Here is a 19,692-nt window from a genome sequence, read left to right as displayed (position 1 = left end):
TATCATTTGTAAACTCTATAGTAGGCTATGTTTTCATTTAAAAAAAGAGCGGCTTATTTAACATGATGCCTAGAATACGTCAATAGAATGTGTTAGGCCTACTTTTGGATAGTGGGGTACGCAAGCTAACTGGTGCTGACTGCTGACTGAGTTGTTGTGATCAGAACATTGAGATTCAGGAAGATGATCCAGTGCAATATAAGTAACGTGTAAGTGTGTGTGTGAGGTTGCTCATACACACACAAACCTCAAGTTTATTGAGAATTTTTAATGATCTTTCTTGAGAACTTTACTCATCCGTTGGAACTGCAGGAACCGGTTATGTGGTTGCCCTGCAACAATTTGGCCCCCATATCGCTTAAAGCAAAATGATAATTTGCCCAGACTTGTTGTGTGTAGGCCCTATCATAATATTGATAACTGTGATCATCCAATCAGAAAACATTGAAGCAATCATGTGTTTGTCCTGCAACATTGCTCAATTTGGGTATGACTATGTAGGCTAATAGATACTTTGTTCAGTTGTGACTTTTTGAGTGTATCACTGATAGGCCTGCAGCATTTAGGCTACGAGATCTAGCAAGTCATCATATTGATCTGTTGGTTGTTTGGTAGCCTAATGGCATGTCTCCTAGGCAGAGAAAAGCTGTTGCTCTCAAAGACTGTCCACTTAATAAACAGAGTCAGTGTATGATGAAGGACTATGTTAAATTGAAAGAAATGGAAGGTTTGCAAAGTGGTCAGTTCAAAGTGTTTTTAGTGCTTTTAAAATACAAAAATACGCTATTTTATTTTGATACATAGTGTCATGCATTTTGTAGTTTAATCAACGATTAAAATTAGGGTAGGCTAGCCTATTTGATATTTAATTTTAAAATACTGTTTGATCTATTTTTGCCCATCCTTGCCTGCAAAGAACATAAGATTGCATTACATTAGAAGCCATTCAAATACTCGTTTAGAAATAGCCTACTCATAGTTTTTATATTTACCAGGGTTAATGTAGAAAGGGCCTGAGAGTCTTCCTCTAATAATGATGTCATGGCAAAAGCTGTCCCAGGCCACCTCTCGTGAATGCTGTTCTATATGTGCGTTTCCTTCACTCTCTTCTCTTGTTGTAACACAAGAGTGTGCTATTTTAACAGTTGTAGTAGTAGCTTGTGACTGCTGCTTGCAACGAGCTAGTAAGGTAGCTAGCAAGCCTACCATTCAAGAAAGATGGCTACTGAAAACGAGTGAGTAGTTTTTCAGGACGGTAATATCATGTTCGTGCATCTATCATAGTAGCAGCAATATGAGTGACCATGTGTGATAACTATCACATTTAACCATTTGTGACATTCGTATTAGCTTTGGTTGGCCCGTGAACTGCCGTCAGATAGCTAGCAAGTTAGCAAAGTTACCTGAATAGCTAGCTACAACTTAACTAAGGCATGGTTAGCTATGCCTGTTAGTAACTGGTGTCATATTATCAAACGTTATTTAACAGATGGCTCGGATAGCAGTAATTATGTTCACACCATTACAAAGAAGTGTCACGAGTATAAAGGGCCGATGTTCGCGAGAAAATTAGCCATCCGAACAGTATGAGGCCAAGTCGGGTCAATAATGTTAAATCATATTTATTATTAAAATGAAGCTAACTTGGCTAACATCAGGTTAATTAACGGTAGCCAATTTAAACCTATTATTTTGCATGTAGCATGATTTGCTACCTACTGAACTGTCTGTTTAGAAAATGGTCATGTAACATGGACATGTAACGTAGACATTCGAGTAACGTTGGTCATGTAAGTGATCATGATATGATTGATGGCATCGGACACCCTTTAACGTTATAAAAGTAAGACGAAGTATTATCTGTAGTATATAGGCTAACCTTATGTTATGAAACAACATACTTGGGAGTAGACTGGCGCAGGATGGATTGAGAAGTAGGACAGTTAAACAACCCATCAAATGTCTGGTTGTAAACAAACATGCCTTCGTTCGTTAATCGTTAGTCAGTACAGTAATTGGTGGAAATAGGGGCTGAGTACCAGATTGAGTCGAGGCCATCACTGCGGAAACATTCAATGTAACAATGTAACTGTGCCTGCTCTGCCATGCAGTTACTTTGTTAAAATTCGCTGAAGCCATCACTTTAGTTACTCTGTTGCCATTTTGTATCAAAGGCGGGTTAGCGCTGCTTGAGCTATTGACAGCCAGGTTAATCGTGTGAACCGAATCTATTTCTTTCTGTTTCAGTGTTCATTCTGAGATTGAAGTTTTGCAGTCAATCTATCTTGATGAGCTGAAAGTTACCCAGGAAAAGAAGGGGTGAGATTAAAAAAGAATTATCATTACACAATATATACATTGGTGGGTATTTTTTTTGTGTGTTGTTTGAATTATGACCATTGCTACAGGCTACTGACTCCCTTGCTTAGGCACTGAGGGTTTCTTTACTGATAGGCTTATCACCTTTTACTTTACTTTTGTCTGAATGAATTCAGAAAATAATCAAATCAAATAGTCTTCTAGTGTCCAGACCACATGTATGTACTGTTTAGGGGTGTAAAGGTACACCTATTCGTACTGAACTGTTTGGCACATGACGTGGCTCATACCGAATGTGCCAAATGCAGAATGTCTTTAACAGTAATAATAAACCAGGGTTTTTTTTTGTGTACCGTTACGCCGCTAGTAGTGTTTGTGTTTGTGTTTGTGTGGCTCTAATGTACTGCATCTTTCTGTCTTTGTTAGAGGGTGGGAGGTGAGTTTGGTCCTCTACCCTTCCACTGGAGAGGATGTTCTCTCTCAGTTTGTTCGCCTCACGCTTACCCTGACTCTTGCTCCTCAGGTATTCTGCTTGCTTATTTGACCACCGTGTGCATTCCTCAGTCCCTCTATGTCTCGGTCCGTCTGTAAATTCACACTTGTTATTTTTTCCATTCTGGTCTTTGCACTCTTATGTACTCTCATCATTTGGTGCGAAGGATGTTATCAAATAGCCATTTTATTTACTCTCTCTGTTCCTCTTGAGATCTGTCTTAGCATACTTTCAATTGTCAGAGGTTTTATCTGTTTGGTTTATGGCAGAATCTTTTGTTGATAACTGTTCATCTCTCTTTTGCAGTACCCGTGCATTCCCCCAGTCATAAGCATACACAACCCTCGAGGACTGTCAGACGACAAACTGCTCAGGTGAATTTCATTCTTCAAAATCATCTGACTAGAAATCTGTGACATTCAAATAGTAAAAAAAAAAATGAGTGTGTCCTTGACTGCTGCAAAGGGACTTCTGACCAATGTGTCTTCTTTCCTTTGTGGTCATCTCAGTGTGCAGAGATGTCTGCAGATGGAGGCAGAGTCCTTCCCAGGAGCACCAGTGCTGTACCAGGTCATCGAGGTCAGTCCTCTCCCAAACGTCTGTCCAACGGCCTTTCCCCATACTTTCCCACTGGTGTCCCTAGGCCTTCATCAGCCCTACATTTAGTCTGTCCTTAGAGTCTTCTTCTCTCACCCCACAGAAGGCCAAAGAGATCCTGACGGAGAGTAATATTCCCCATGGGAACTGTGTCATCTGTCTTTATGGATTTAAGGTCCGGTGTTATGATTTCATTATTCTCTCTCTCTGTTTTTTATAAATAAAAATAACTACTTACTTACACTCAGCCCAGCACCTGATAACACATGTGTATGCCCTTCCTCTGCCTTCAATCATTATCACTTGTGTTTGGGTGACAGGATGGAGAGGCGTTCACTAAGACTTCCTGCTATCACTACTTCCACTCACACTGCCTGGGCCGCTACGTCAGCCACTCCGAGATGGAGCTGAGAGAGAGGGAGAAGGAGATCGAGGAGGACAAGAGTCGGGGGAGGACGGATGGGGAGGTGAGAGGTGACGACGAGTCTAGAAAGTTCTTCAGAAATTGTTGCCATCTGGTCTTGCGGAGGGGATCTCTCCCACTTTTATTTTCTTTACAAATCTAGTTTTGGAAGTTAAAAATGTGTGTGCTCTCGCACACCGTGTCACAAGAGAGTGAGTCTGAATCTGACCCAGGTCACACATACCTGAAATTAGTCGTTAGTCAAAATAAAGCACTCACACAAAGATGTCGCTTGGGGTCAACCAAATACAGATGGTTTAGATACAGCTCAATTTTGCTGTGTGCCCCTATTGGCAACAACCTTTTTGTTGCACCAAGACATTCCTTAACACTTGACTTCATATGATGTCTGTCTCTTATTCGTAGATGTATGTGAATAATACTATCTCTGTCTCTCTCCTGCATTGCTCTCGTAGGAGCTGGCAGTGGTTTGTCCCGTATGCCGGGAGCCGCTTGCCTGTGACGTCGATGCCCTTTTGTCTTCTCCTGCACCCGCGTCTCCTGAGGTAAAAGTTCACATGACTCACGAGCCGCCCCGATTGCAGCAGACTGGCGGCCACATGGGGGCACTGTAAGCAGATGGGCCTGTCTGGAACCACAAGGAGAGCTGTCTAGAAATCTTCCTGTGGCTTGGAAGTTACAACACAGTTACTTATTTCATTAAGTCAAGTGTATCTGCTTAAGCCTACATTAATGACATCAGGAAGTGTGATGGATCTTATGGTAATCTTAGTGTGAGACTCTAATCATCCAAATTAGTCATACTCTTTCAACCGTGTGACAGAGATCTTTGTCTGCTTCAGTTTCATCTGCTCTGGTCTAAGCTCTGGGATATTAAGTGAGACCTGGTGTATCTTTATCACTTCTTTACAATGCAGATGGCTGGAGCGGTCGTTGGAGCAGACTTTCGGCAAAAATGGGTAGAACTGAAGAGGATTTGGGAACGTCAGCATCAGAGGGGCGGGATCATTGACCCTGAGGTGGAGTCCAACAGGTTCCTGATACATATTAATGAGGTAAGGCTCACACACCATCGGTAAGGCTCACACACCATCGCCTTCTGCCTGACATTTGTTTCCTCTATTGACCACATATCAACTAATATGAAATACTTGCCTCATCTACCGCAGGGCCCCTCTGAGACCAGCGATCCCACCAGTGGCACCTCTGATCTTCCTCCCAGCCCACTAGAGCCCCCAGCACCCATCCCCCAGCACAACCTCCACCAGCCCCCACATGCCCCAGGCCATGGGGGCCGCAGAGGCAACTACGGGAGGAGGGGACGGGGTCACAACAAAGGAGGCAGGAGGGGAAGAGGTGGCCAGGTGCATGCTGGGACCCCAGAGGCCATGCCAGATTTCACCAAGCTCTCCCTTGCTTCTGAGAAGCTTAACCATGTGAGGGGCGACACGATGGTTTTGAACGGCACGTATGTGGATACAGGTAGCTGTGGTGATGACCCAAAGGAACAGGAAGTGAAACCCACCGACGAGGGCAAGCCTGTAGCCGTTAAATGTCAGGAATCTACCGAGGCAGGCAACTCAAGTGCATGTCTCGCCAGTGACCAAGCACCACAACCCACCGAGCCCACTGCAGAGGACGTCAAGGCCCACAGGCAGCCTGCGTCGACAGAAAGGCCGCGCGGGCGTGGCTACGGCTACTGGCAGCACGGCAGGAGGCAACGCCCGCATCACCAGGGGCAACCGCTCGGCCCGCATCACCAGGGACAACCGCACGGCCAGTGGCAGGACAGGAACTTCCGAGAAGGAGAACCGAGAGACCCTGCGAGAGGCCCGCACCATCACAGAGGCTACAGGGGCTACAGGGGCAGCAGAGGCAGGGGAAGTGCCGGCCACCAGAGCCACGGTAGTGGTGGCGGGCCTCACCGCGGCGCCCCACGTGACTCCCACCAGAGGAGAGTGGAGACCGGACCGGAGACCACTGTGCTCTGACAAAGGCCAAGGGGAGGAACGCACACACAGAAAGATGTTCCTCCCTGCTTACCCTTTATCAGACTTGCATCCAATAAACGTGCACATGAATTATGTCGTTCGTGTGGAGTGCCGTCATTTCTGCTTCACAAGGTGTCTCCTGAGCTCTTTGCTGAGATAACTTACAGGTGCAGCTCCAAATTATGGTAGCCGTCATATAATTAAATATGTCAAACCTTTTTTATCTTTAATATTAAAATGTTCAACTCATGGAAATCAAAAATCCTGAATCTCAATATATTACAACAATAAATAATTTATAATACGGAAATGTCAACCTGAGAAGAGCTCTAATCAATGAATTACCGGTAAGTCAAAACACCAGCAATGGTTTCCCGAGCCTTTAATCTCTCAGTTTTGACAGGACAATGGACTTTTTCACAATACTGTGATATTTCGAGATGCACCTGTACATTCTTCCCTCTTGTGGTAGTCAGTGAGGAGATAGCAATAGACTTCTGAAGTTCGCCTACAAAAAAGCCACCATCTTTGCCCAAATAAGGAGATCCGGTATCTTGAGATTTTTTCTATGGGAAAATAACATGGGGATTTTCAATAATCGCACCTGTTAAACTCTCGCGGGGATGATGACTTTTGAAATGCAGACGTTTTTCACTACACAGTTTTGTCCACTGCCGTCTAGTGGATACTGTGATCTTCGGCAGGTGAAGACGGCACACTTTGATCTTTGCTACCTCAAAGCTAACTTACAATACAACTTGCCATAGGCAGTTAGCTTCAATTAACTCCCGGATCTCCTTATATGGGCAAAGATGGCAGCTTTGGATCCTTTTTGTAGGCGAACTTCAGAGGTCTATACAGCCACTAGTTACTAATGATCTGAATTGAGACATGACCTTTGACCTCGGCATTTTGTTAACTGCAAATGAAGCCTGACAAATAGGACTACATTGGATGCCTCTCATTTGGTGTTTTATACACCCTCCCTTCCTTCCTCGATCCTCGTCCTTTCTGATCTAGATAGAGAATGATGGGCCGTCAACAATGGGATAGTCTATCCAGTGTTAGTTATAGATCAGTGGGAACGCCCCTCGAGGATCGAGCATCGAGGAGAGTGTTTGAGAGCCACCCATTGACTTGGGTAAGCACCCAGGTCTTGGCAGTCAGGACTCTGATAACGAGACAATACAGTCCTTACAGATACATGGGTCTGTGATTCAAAAATCAGTATTTTATAACTCACTGACTTAAAACTAATTTTGTTGCCATATTGATTTACACTAAGGAGAAAAGAATCTATAACCCTCTCATTTGGGGTTTATTTGTTTAGCGTACCCTGTAATTGTATACTCCCAAAGCATTACCAAATTGGATACCAGTATGTTGAAAATTAACGAAAAGCAGAATTCCTACATGATTACTTAACCAGATGAAAACAACCAATAATTGAAAAAACAAAGATGTAATTGACACCAATAGGGGGAAAAAGGATATAATTGGAGACCCATGTTAGAAGGATTCATTTATTGCTAATGCGTTACTTGACATCTCATTTTAACTGTAACAGTCAAAATGACGACAGTTTTTATTTATTAAAAAATAAAACTGACAATTCACTAGGTCATCACAGCAGAACACTTAAAACCTGTTAACAGCCCTCGCCAGTTAGACAATTAAATGACAATGAGACATAACGGGACATGGTTCCCTTTCAGTTAAAAAAAGACAACACAGACAGACATAAAAAGCAGAACACAAGAGTGACATTTCGGCACTTAGCAGTAGTTTTCCCCCCCTCCGATAGCTCGGTCAGTGCAATGTTATGGGTTTGTCTTTCATACTGGGCCACAAGATGCTGCATCCCTCCCAACCTCAGCAGCACTTCTTCCCTCTCTTCCGTCGCTCCCGGTCCCGGTGGGAGTTGATGTTGACCGTGTCCTTCTCTCGCTCGCGCTCCCGCTCCGCCCGGCTCTGGCTCTGCTTCTTGGCCCGCAGGACCATGTGAGTAAACGCCATGAACATCTGTGCAGGGAGCACAGACACATCAGCAGTGCAGACACATCAGGAACATACAGGCACATAAGGGATGCACAGGCACATCAGGAGCGCACAGACACATAAGGAACACACAGACACAGACACAGAAGGAGCGCACAGACACATCAGGAACACACAGACACAGACACATCAGGGACGCACAGACACATCAGCAATGCAGACACATCAGGAACACAGACACATCAGGGACAGACACACGCACAAACACATCAGGAACAGACACACACACAGACACATCAGGGACAGACAGATCAGGAACAGACACACACACAGACACATCAGGGACAGACACACACACACACAGACACATCAGGGACACACACCACCAGACATAGGCACAGGTACACACAAATACAGCAACAAAGCAATCAAAGTCAGTAATGTCTTCTAACAAGACACTGTAATCATTTCAACAGGCCTTGAACTGGCCTTGTGGTCTAACTGAGAAGTGAAGTAACATTTTCTAAGTACAAACTAGTTATTAATAGAAGTGGCAGAAACACTGTGTGCAGTGATTTTGCGGACACTCTGCGGTTTCCTTTCATATTTAGAACTGAGCAGTTACCACATGCTCACGACTGACCAATCGTGAAAAGCCATGCAGAAGCCATGCAAGCATGCGTCACCCCATGACGCTCACCTCCTCTACGTTAATGTTCTCCTTGGCACTGGTCTCAAACACCCTGACCCCCACGGACTCCCCAAAGCGTAGAGCATCACTGCTTTCCACTTGCTTCTTGGAGGGGTCATCATTCTTGTTCCCGACTGGCAAGGGAGATCAAGAGTGGTTATACATTTTACATGAGTTAAGAGATTTCACGAGTCATTGAAATGACTCGGCAAACATGATATACGCAACTGTGGACAGTTCCCCATCGTATTTCCAAAAGCAAACACTCTAGGCTCTAGGCTCTGTTGTTTTATTTTATTCTAAATGACAACTGTAAGACATGTTTTAGTTTCACTTTACACATGTTCTGCAGGCATACAGTCCTTAAACATGACTTAAACATGACTAATGATGAATGTCTAGAATGTCATAGAAACCCAAGGCCTCATCACTACCATAGAGATGTTTGGAATGAGGAAGTGGTTTGCCATGATAATACAGCATGAGAAGCCGTGTATTTTTTAAAACATTCAGTAGGTACATATATAACAATGTATAACAATCCTTAAAATAACATCTGCATAAATACATGCTCTTACAGAGTATACCACGGGGACCTATTCTGGACAAAGAGCTATCAACTTCTAGTATAACATGACACCCTGCCTGGCAACAAGCCAAAGTGCAGCTCATATGGCATGCAGAAAGCTTTGTCGGTTGAAGATGGGGGAGGGTGGGGATAGTCGCCAATATGAATGTTATGTAGCACTTAAACAGAGACCTACCCATGATCTTGCAAACATTATCACAGTTTTGTGAGATCTCGTTCAGCCACCTCTTGACATTTACGAACGACTCTGGATTTGTGACGTCGTACACAATAATAACGCCATGGGTGTTCCTGTAATACCTGGGAGAACAGGAGAGACAGACAGAGGGATAGTCAACACAAAAAAAAAACAGGATGAAGGCATTAGTAATGTTAACACACCCATGTATACACATCCTGGTAGAGGGCTATAAAAATGAGCTCCTACTCACATCAGTCTACTGCTGGCCTACCAGTACTTCATACGTTGTATAGCGATAACCTAAAGTCTATGCTTTACTGCCATGGAGATGTTGTAAATGTAGAACTGAATTTGTGTGTTGACTTCTTGTGGCGTTATTCACTTTCATCAGTATGGCAGCACCTGATTGTTAACGGTTAAACTACTTGAAGGGATTGTTATTTGTTTGATTACGTGGAGGTGATGGTCCGAAACCGTTCTTGTCCAGCTGTATCCCAGATCTGTAACTTGACTCGTTCCCCGTCAATTTCTATGGTGCGGATCTTAAAGTCCACTCCGATCGTAGTGATGTAGCTGCCTGCAGAAAGCAACGTCAGGACATGCCATGATCTAAATGATGCTGCTACGTTTGCTTGAACTGGGAAAACTCACAGCATCTACAGTACATACAACCAACAACCTTTATAACAACATGGCCATGAAGCTGGATATGAAATAGCTCATAGCCAAGGCTTTTGAGTAACAGAAAGTCAGTCAGGCCCAATGGCCAATAATTAGGCTGATATTTGTACAGTTGTAATCCATGCTCCATGATCCGGACCTTCTGGCCTAAGGTTTGTATAAGCTTCCTGCTTCAGTGACATATGGAGAGCGGTGGGATGGGTCAGCCATGTGGCCACAGCTGTAGTCTCAGTGGACAGAGCTCCACCTTCCCCAGCAACAACACAGCAGACTGCTGCAGCAATCACGGGCAACATAACCTACAGTAAACTACCTCAAATGTTACTGAGTGGTTTTGAAAAATTGGATTGGAAGATAAGGTACATGTCTGCTTGCATACTGATAAGACACCTTAAATCAATACTGCCTAAGGCAGTGATATGAGTAAGTGAGGTTTAATGGGGTACAACCTGTTAACAGCGATCCACTAATTAAACACAAATGTGGTGGTTCATCTAGAGACTCAAACTACAAACTGAGCACTCCCCTGACTGCACAGACCATTCAAAACAACTATATCTACTATATCTTGTGTCATTCACCCCTACTGGCAACATTATCTATCTAACGCAGGACAAACAAAGGCAAAGTCAAACGAAATCCACTCCTATTTGTCCCACCATTTTGATGACACTACTGAACCATTTCTTTCCTGCAAAAGGAGGATATCTTCTAGGCTGATTAAGTCTCTACCCAACATTCACTGTAAAGAACACATGGGCTGCAGTTTCCCAGACTACACTTAATGTGTATTTGTTTGTCGTTTGGGGGAAAGTGTCTACTAGATTCAAAGTGCACACAGATTATAACAGTTTACATAATGAAGTCATGTTTTCTTTTACATGTTGAGCAGAGTTTTTCTACCCAAGAAATGTTGTAACCACACCCTGTACAATCATCAGTCACAGCCCACACCCATTACCAACAAACTCTACACCATTGCTCAGACACACATAGGACAGAGCTGGCTTACCCGAGAAGGAGTTGTCCGCAAACCGCAAAAGCAGACTGCTCTTCCCCACATCTGTGACCAAGAGAAATGCCCATGATGTAAGAGAGACGTTCCTATTTCACCCTGCATTGAAGCTGATATCTACATCCATGCAGCAAAATGAAAGTGGAAAGTGATCTAACCAGACCGGTAAACAGGAAGGTGCAGGCAGGGGGAATAACAAGTCTGAGTGGAACTCGACAGATAAAGTGTGAAGTGATGCATGATTTCTTACATGGTCTAGGAATACATCATACAGTAGCAGGCAATGTCAATAAGGGATACGTTGTTTTCAAAAGTCCTCTATCCTCTGTACAAATACTGAGAGGTGAACACTAGGTCAAACTGCATTTACTGGAAAGAGAAAGTGTGAGACAATTCCTATCACATTTGAGCTGTAGAAGGAAAATGGCCCCACCAAAGTTTTGGCCAGGAAATAGAAGTGCAACAGTGGAGTAAATGGAGTCGCTGGCCTCATAGCAAGCCTTGCGACTTCCCCTTTGCATGACTGAGTTTCCGGTGGGATTTGTAATGCAAAACAAGCTAAGGCTTAACCAATCTCCAATACCAATATTGCAACACTTGACAGAGGGAGGACAAAGCAAGGGACACCTTTACATGGTGCCAGTTACCCGATGCACTCCTCGTGACCAATTACAGAGGTTAACAACAGATCAGTGAGGCAAACTAATGGAATTAAGGAAAATGGCTTTAGAGGTCTTATGTTAGAAGACACCAAAATCTTGATACTAAGTGGATCTAATCACACCATGTATAGTATTCCAGAAATAGTACCAATTTGTACATGGATGTACAAGACAAGCAGAAGAGAAATAAAACAGATAAAAACCACTACTAACTAGAGTCTCCAATGATGAGCAGTTTGAAGAGATGATGATAGTCCTTCCCAGCCATTGTGCAGTGCTGTCCTTCCTGGTTAAATGCTACTTAGCAGCCCAGCAAATTTCACCGTGTTCAGTCAGTGTCCTCTCCTCTATAACATCAATGTGATGGACAGGTGGGCCCATCAGAATTCATCTGTAAGAAAGGGTAGTTCATCATCCCTGCTAGACCCTGAACATCGGTTCCTGTACAATTCCAGTTCAAACATCCATCCAGTGAGAAATGACCGACAACTCTGAAGTTTGTCTTAAGTTAATTCAGACATCATCTTCTACAGATTTGCAGGTAATACTGAAGTCTTGAGCTGCAGTTCATTCCTACATTAGTGCAAGGATCCAAAATCACGCGGGCATGTTCCAGCTTGCTCCAGGTTGAATTTCTCTCCTCGATCTGGCGTAGAAACAGTCTTTCTAGACTTTGTGAGTTGGTGATCCCGTGTGAAATGTTGGCATGCAGTTCACATCAGGGTTCTCCTATTGTTGATGGCATGAACAGAGGGGGCCAGTAGAGTCCAATCGGTTGAACTGAGGTCAACAGACAGTGGGCATTAGTGGAATCTCATGTTTATTCACCTATAGATAGTGAGGCAGGGGAATGCTCAGAATGTTCCTGTGAAGACTCCTTGGAAAACAATGACGTAAACAATGCTGGCAACTGGCTGTTTCTCTGTCTCACCTAATCTCATCTTGACATCTCTGACAATAGGAAACAGAGGCATTCAGTCACAACAGCAACATCCTCATGGTAGTGTCCATGGCGGTGCCCAACTCCTCTACAGGTTAAAGCCCTCCCTACGTCCTTCATGTGAGGTGAACAGTCATGCTGGCGTCCTTGTCCAAAACAGACCTGCAGAAGAGATGAACGTATGGGAAGTTAACAGCAAGAAATGCAAGAAGTCAAAGCAGGTTAAGGAATGGTCCGCTTGAGTTGCTCACAATTGTCTAAATGAGTGACATTTTCGCTGTATGCCTTCTGTCTATCTCGGTGCCTGTGCACCGTTCCCCGGAACAACAGCTGCGCTTCTAATTTTAACTTTTCCATCGCTGGGCGCGCTGCGTGCCCCATCTCCCTTCCTTCAATCATTAAATATAGCTGAAGCAGGCGGACCACACCTAACGTACTGAACGCACAAGTAGGATAGGTAAGCAATCGTCAATGGTTGAACATACAGACAGAAAGACCAAATAAAACTCACCACGATTCAAAGAATAGAGCTAGGCCTACCTCTCATAACAGACAACGTCTCGTTACTTTCAGGCAATCGATATAACATCCAAAATAGACACAATGAGAAAGTGATAGCCTACGTGTTATCCAACTTGCAAGGGGAAGTCTCAAAAAGTGATGATGAACTACGCCCGATTTCTTAAAAAAAATAAATGGAAGTGAAACCGACAGTCTGAGGGCTGCTAACACAGACACAATGCATCGCTAAAAACTTAACCGTTTTGTTAAAAGAACACTTGTTAACGACTAGTATCACTGGGCCTAGTCCATTCTCGACTACAGTGGTCTCTAAACACAGCGACATCTAATCGTGAAACAATAATTTGCGATATTAGCCTACCGTCAGTCATTGATTGCATTAGTAAAGTGCTGGCCAACCTAGGCCAGAGAATTCCTGTGAGCTACGCGGTGTTTTGATTTTCAACTGAAGTAAACAACTATTCAATCAACAGCTAGCGGCGTTACCGTAACCTGGTTACTAGCTAGGCCTAATCATTCTTGCCTTAGAGCTGGACCGATCACGAATACGCGAACCGATCCTCTTACCTTTGTAGCCAAACCCTAAATCAGTAGCTAAGTATGTCAGTAAGCCAGTGTGACAGCACGCGCCGAATAATCAATGACGAAAGAATGCTGAATCACAACGAACATTGTTATCGAACTGTTAAAATGGCAAACAAACTACAGCCATAGCCTGCCTACCTACTTGGAGGGCGTCGTGGTAAGATGCCAGGGATTGCACAATCGCTGGTCTTGTTTTCCTATCGACCATGTAGCGTCGATTGTCCAGTCCTGGGATCAAGTCTTAAGAAAGTGCGCAGCCTTGGAATGACCACTGGCTCACCGGGCACCGCCTCTGGCCGCCGCACCTGAGTGTTGAGTCACCATCTTCATGGATTCTTCTCAACCCCTCCCCTGGTTTCTCTTAACCCCCGCCTGTTGCAGAGTTTACATTACTTCCGAACTGCATTGAGTTTTCTTTTCATGTGGTGTTGCCTAGTTTAATTGGGTTAAATGATTATCATATAGCCTACACTGCAAGTTTTCATAATATTGGCATGAACTCTTTTTTTTATTTTTTTTTTATTTTTAGCATAAATCCATCAGGATTGTCGTTGACGGCCGGAAATACGCCCTCGTGTGCTTTGATAATCTTTCAACGCAAACTTTAGGCTTCCCTGGACAACCATTTCCGTGTAGAAAGTGGTCTTGATCCAGTTTCAGCCTTTAAAGCAGGAATGCTTAAGCTAGGCTACTGATGAAATTTGTTAAATAGCAGTCTGGAAGCCGTACCAAAGGGTCCCATAAGACATCAAAATAATATGTTCACTGTTTGCAGGAAAAAGGGAATATGTTGTAATTAACAGATAATTACTACCAATCTAAATAAAAATGCTGTCTTTATTTCTTTGACCAGACATTTTAGATTTGTGCAGGTCTACAATTTGACACACAAGACTCTGAAAACAAAAGTGTTTTATTACATATAAAAATAGGTCATGGTGAATTCACAATAAGAGTCCATTTCCAAAACTGAGCGTCATTTTTGAGAGGAAAGATTGAGGTATAAGACGCCCATGATCTTAGAAAGACAAGGAGAAAGCTCTGTAGGACAAGTTGGTGAAAACATCAATATGGTCACTGCTGCCCCCTAGCGTCATAACCTGTAATGAGATATGAGTTTTCAGTCATGAGCATAACGTGAGTACTCAACAATGGAATGTGACAACAGTCTAAAATGTACAGCGACAGACATAACAAACAGACTCACCCGGGGCTCAGACGGGTGAACATTCAGAGCCAGTGTGTTCAGAGATGGAGAGGTGCAGGGAATCTGAGCTTTGACTTGGCCTCCCAATAAACAATGGTACAGATAGGGGCCCTCACCAACTGATAAAATCTAAGACAAAGAGGGAACACAAGGGTGAGATATATCCACAAAGACATACACAAAACACATAATGACCATCAACGTTTCTTACTCGGATGCATAGCAAATAGTCAGAGGTTAGGATAATGGTAAGGCATATTTTCTACTGGTGTGAAGTAGTACGCAGATAACCACTCACCAGGTCCTGGTAAAACATGGCCTGACGCTGGCAACCGGCAATGGGGAAGACTGAGGTGGGAGACATGGAGCGCAGGTGCCAGAGAGACAGAGACGGGCCTCCTCCACAGAGCTGAAGGGAAGAGGGAGAGAGAAGATGAAAGAGGGAAATGTAGCTGCTACCAAGCAACCAGCACGCCTTCTCACTCGGCGGATTTGTATCTCAGTGTTATCACTGCTTTATCAGGATTTGATCAATATATAGTCACAAAACAGTACTCATGGGAGTGCTTTTCCATGCACAGGAATGTCAAAAATCCACAGGGGACTGATAAAAAAAAAAAAAGACTCTAAACAAGAACATACGTGTTGAGATGTAATCTTGTCTCTGCTTGGAAGACACAAACCCTTCTGATGCTCTGACTCGCCCCCCCCACCCCCCCCCCACCCCCCACCCCCCCACCATCAACTCCCCCATCCCATGAACAGAGCCAGCCTGTCATGTATACAGTAGACAACCACCCCACCCCCCCTCGTCTCACCATCCAGTCGGAGTCTGTGGTCAGGCAGCTGATCCATCTGCCAAGCTGGGGGCGGGCACATTCCTGTCATAACACACAGGCCGGGGGGGGACAAAGTTGGTCTGTGTTCTCGGGTGATTGTTTATGTTCCCCTGGCATTGTTATCACACATGAAACAGCAAGCAATCATCCATGGTTCACCTTAAGCCTCTAAATAATTCATTATGGTTATTGTGAGACTCTTCAACCACACTATCATCATCCCGTGATCCAACAAAGCAATCGTACCTGATATTTGTGAACTTCGATACAGTGCACTGACTGTGCAGTCCTGGAATCTGAGAGGAGGTGGTGTTCAGTTAATCAACAGTGTGCACTAGAGAGCTGGCATAACAGAGTATACTTAAAATAAATCAGCAGGCAAGGCTTGTAAATTACCCCATATCCGCACTGCACCATCCTCCCCTCCAGACAGGATCTCTCCCTCCCTCTCCCTCACCGTCAGGCAGTGGATGTAGTCGCTGTGGCCCTGCAACACCAACTGGACGAGGGGGGGAGGGGGGGCACAATAAAGTCAGCTGTGATACACGACCAGCTGACATATCATCAACACACCAAGAATCACAACAGGAATGGAGTCGTGGCAAGTGTGTGTGTGTGTGTGTGTGTGTGTGTGTGTGTGTGTGTGTGTGTGTGTGTGTGTGTGTGTGTGTGTGTGTGTGTGTGTGTGTGTGTGTGTGTGTATAAACAAGGGAAGTAAGAGGGTGAGTGGAGGGCTAAGATATTATTAATCAACATCATTTTTTAAATCCCAATGAATATTAGAGGAGAAAGTTGTGTTCGGACCTTGAAGACGCCACTCTCTAGGTCCAAGATGTGAATGTTATTGTCTCCTCCTCCAACAATCAAGCTGTTGTCCTGGAAAGCGAGAAGCAAGAGGGGGTGAGAGTGGAAAAGTGACGGAGAGGAGGGAGACAGAAGGCATTGTTTTCTTTTAAACCTGGCAATTTACACCAATCCCCAGCCGTGTTTTAAGTTGAACATGACATATTGACAGGCAATTTATGTTCTCACTTGACTACTGCTTGATAAATGTAAGAGTATGTAGTCTAACACATAGCTACCCACTAGGCTATGGCACAGTCCCCTCTACTCACTTTTGGACTGTGCACCATGGCATTGATTTCAGGAATCTCTAGACTGGTTCTGGAAAGTAGAAACAAAATAACATTATATCACATGAAACATAATGGATTATTTTTTCAGTATAACATATCATAAACATGATTTTTTTTTATTGTATAGTATTGTATAGGCTATTTATATAGAAAATGTAATCTAGCATATACAGGTCTGTCAAGTTTTGCCCTTTGGAGGAAAAATAGTGGGACTAAGGCTGGGATTATCCAGTCCTGTGTACAGACTCGCTGCAGCATTACGCACCCAACTGGAGGTCTTAACTAGGGGGAGACTATAGTAATATCAGATGTGGATGTGGCCATGTGCCATTGTTTACTCTCATGATTGCCCCCAGCTTCGATGTCGATAATGCATCTTGCAGTCACCTTTTTTTGGAGTGATCGCCCCCTACTTTCTTATCAGTATTGCATCTCGCGGACGCATCATGTTCGCTTGCGACGACGTGCACGACCGACGCACCAAACGACCGCAAAATACACGAGGTAGCCATGATGCGAACACAAACGCGTTGTCTGCAGCAAGTCTAACCCTGGCTTAAAGCTCTCCACACGTAGGTGCTGACGTGTGACATTAGATTCTATTTTTTTTCTTGCCCTGATGTGTGGGGCAAGTTTAGATGTCCTGAAAAAATACATGTGGTGTGAGGTTGTGTGAGATCTGTCCATTGCATGCATCTCATCAATGTATGAGACTTGAGAGCCCTGTATATTGTATACACAACTACATTGAGTATAATCTTACTTGTAGTTAGGCCTTCTTGTCCATACAGCCTTCGAGTTCTAGAGAGAGAGAGAAATGTTAAGGCAACTTTCTTCCCACCATTGTTCATCAGGTTTGAGGTAACTGTATATCATCAATGACAATGGAAATTTACAGAGTGACCATTACAAAATCAATGTCATTCTGAAAGGAACTGAAATAATCTGATGTCAGATTATAATATACAGAATATGTTAAGGTGATGTTCAGTAACTATCTCTAAAGTCTCTGAAGGTGACCTATCCCACTCAAGTGCTAACCGAGGACAGTAATACTTTACACCCATTTGTGCAAAATTCATGACATCGAAAGTGTCCTGATTTAGTAAGATAAGTTCCCTTTTTAAGTGTGAAATAATGTGAAAACATACTCAACACAGATCAAGTACAAAATCATCAATCTGGACACTGAAAACACTCATTGGAGAGCCACATCACAAGGACAGACACGTTGTGTAGTGTGTTCTCTCTTGCGAGATGATTTTGAAGAATACTCTCCATAGTACAAGTCGACCCACCCTTTTGATGAGTTCAGACCAGTTCCAGGCACTGATCTCGCCATTCCCCGCACTCAGAAGCTGGCTATCCGTGGAAAGCAGGGAAAACACTGGACCCTCATGAGCTGGCGCAAACAATGGACCATAAGATGAAGGAAATAGGTCATAGCGATCAAAGTGATGGATTGGATAAGTCACAAGCAGACAACTACGAAATAGCTTATGGCATGTTGACATGGTGGTAAGGTGGTTTAAGACTGACCTGTGAAAGTGAGGATTGGTTTCTGACTGAGGTCTGTCGCCTCTGGACTGAGAGCAGATGATAGACTGCATAAAACAAATCAGAGGAATCATTAAAGCTTTCATTAGGTCTACATCTGACAATCTGCCTGACTTCGACTACTGCTACAAACAGACCAGAGAAATAAAGCCAAACTGTAAGCGTCATTGCAGTACCTGAACAAAGCAATCTCTCCATAGTTGTTCCCTACAGCCAAGAAACGTCCGCAAGGAGAGAAGCTCTGGGAGAACACCGACATGTGGAGAAGCTGCATAGAAAACATTTGCACTGGTGTTGTTTACTCGAGGTCAGCCTAGTCAGCCATTATACCAGCATCCTCTGGGTTTAGTAATAGCATAGACAGTAAAATATAGACATAGACGTCACACTCTTATGTACACACGCTATTATGTACACAACAAAACTAGCACACTGCAACCATTCATAATTTCGAAGAAGCACTTGCATTAATATAAGGCTAGCAATTCATATTTTCAAACAATACAGCAAGCGCTTAACATTAGTTAGCGTTACTTCACGATTGACGCTACGTCCACCAGTACATTGACAAAGATCCCCGTGGAGAATAAGTCGTCTTAACAAATAAATGGCAGTCTTAAAACATTTCAAGATTAAAATGTACCTCTATAGGCCCCATGGCTGCAATTACTGTTGTTTGTTTTTGAGGTATGGACACTTAGGTCTGTTTAGAAAAAATCCTAACACAGGGCAATCCAACAATTCAAACGCGGTCGCCCAAATTCTACGCAGGCGGAAGTGGCTACTTTGAATTGTGGGAATTGACGTCTTCGCTACTAGGCTACTTGAGACCGTCCTTAGCAGTGTCTTCAGAGAGGGTTAAAGCGGAGCATATATATATATATATACTGTCAATAATTAAGGATCTTTGGTGTCTTGAAACACATGTAGCCTACAACCCCTGGCAAAAACGATGGAATCAACACTCTTGGGGATGTACATTCAGCGGTTTTATTTTTAAGGAACAAAAAGACTAATCACATGTGCCTAAAAAATATGTTTCTGTAACAGATGGATATTCTGCCTTTGTGAAACTACCTCCAAAAAAATCAGCAAAACGTAGGCCTAGTAATAGTAGGCCTAATGTAGTGGCTTGTATTGCCGCATAAATTCTCTGAGGCATGGACTTATAATGTAGAATAGTAGCAGTATTCTTCATCAATTCGTTTTCAACTTTGTCAAACAGCAGCTGGATCAGCATTACAGGATGGTGCCCTTTCTTCAGT

The 19,692-nt window shown here is 43.6% G+C and overlaps 3 protein-coding genes across 10 annotated transcripts; 1 reads left to right on the top strand and 2 right to left on the bottom strand.

The window, feature by feature from the left end:
- Positions 1 to 1,098: 1,098 nt before the first annotated feature.
- Positions 1,099 to 5,921, top strand: rnf25 (ring finger protein 25). Of its 2 annotated transcripts, XM_062532200.1 has the most exons (10): positions 1,099 to 1,235; positions 2,248 to 2,319; positions 2,746 to 2,842; positions 3,119 to 3,186; positions 3,322 to 3,391; positions 3,513 to 3,584; positions 3,730 to 3,876; positions 4,289 to 4,378; positions 4,751 to 4,888; positions 5,003 to 5,921. In XM_062532200.1, the coding sequence occupies exons 1-10, from the start codon at positions 1,219 to 1,221 to the stop codon at positions 5,822 to 5,824; spliced, it is 1,593 nt and encodes a 530-aa protein (XP_062388184.1). In that variant the 5' UTR covers positions 1,099 to 1,218; the 3' UTR covers positions 5,825 to 5,921. The 2 variants fall into 2 exon arrangements, with proteins under 2 accessions (XP_062388184.1, XP_062388185.1); XM_062532201.1 differs by lacking the exon at positions 2,746 to 2,842 and having other exon boundaries at positions 1,185 to 1,235.
- A 1,412-nt stretch (positions 5,922 to 7,333) lies between these two features.
- si:dkey-16l2.16 (ras-related protein Rab-35) lies at positions 7,334 to 14,032 on the bottom strand. Of its 7 annotated transcripts, XM_062532218.1 has the most exons (8): positions 13,827 to 14,032; positions 12,219 to 12,743; positions 11,855 to 12,032; positions 10,977 to 11,027; positions 9,737 to 9,860; positions 9,278 to 9,402; positions 8,523 to 8,647; positions 7,334 to 7,846 (listed from the first exon to the last, which is right to left on the bottom strand). In XM_062532218.1, exons 3-8 carry the CDS (start codon positions 11,907 to 11,909, stop codon positions 7,697 to 7,699), a joined length of 630 nt encoding a protein of 209 aa, XP_062388202.1. In that variant the 5' UTR covers positions 11,910 to 12,032; positions 12,219 to 12,743; positions 13,827 to 14,032; the 3' UTR covers positions 7,334 to 7,696. The 7 variants fall into 7 exon arrangements, with proteins under 7 accessions (XP_062388202.1, XP_062388195.1, XP_062388196.1 ...); XM_062532211.1 differs by having other exon boundaries at positions 11,855 to 12,743; positions 13,827 to 14,031; XM_062532212.1 differs by having other exon boundaries at positions 11,855 to 12,743; positions 13,831 to 14,031.
- Positions 14,033 to 14,505: 473 nt separating this feature from the next.
- On the bottom strand, positions 14,506 to 19,210 carry thoc6 (THO complex 6). Its single transcript, XM_062532205.1, has 13 exons — positions 19,071 to 19,210; positions 18,604 to 18,695; positions 18,410 to 18,474; positions 18,169 to 18,272; positions 17,634 to 17,671; positions 16,850 to 16,898; positions 16,539 to 16,610; positions 16,131 to 16,233; positions 15,981 to 16,030; positions 15,714 to 15,776; positions 15,194 to 15,304; positions 14,896 to 15,024; positions 14,506 to 14,788 (listed from the first exon to the last, which is right to left on the bottom strand). Exons 1-13 carry the CDS (start codon positions 19,083 to 19,085, stop codon positions 14,708 to 14,710), a joined length of 972 nt encoding a protein of 323 aa, XP_062388189.1. The 5' UTR covers positions 19,086 to 19,210; the 3' UTR covers positions 14,506 to 14,707.
- Positions 19,211 to 19,692: the final 482 nt, after the last annotated feature.

Source organism: Sardina pilchardus, chromosome 3 (assembly GCF_963854185.1).
Source record: "Sardina pilchardus chromosome 3, fSarPil1.1, whole genome shotgun sequence".
Lineage (NCBI taxonomy): Eukaryota > Metazoa > Chordata > Actinopteri > Clupeiformes > Clupeidae > Sardina > Sardina pilchardus.
The sequence above is the reverse complement of the archived record's forward strand: the minus strand, read 5'-3'. Positions and strand labels throughout refer to the sequence as shown.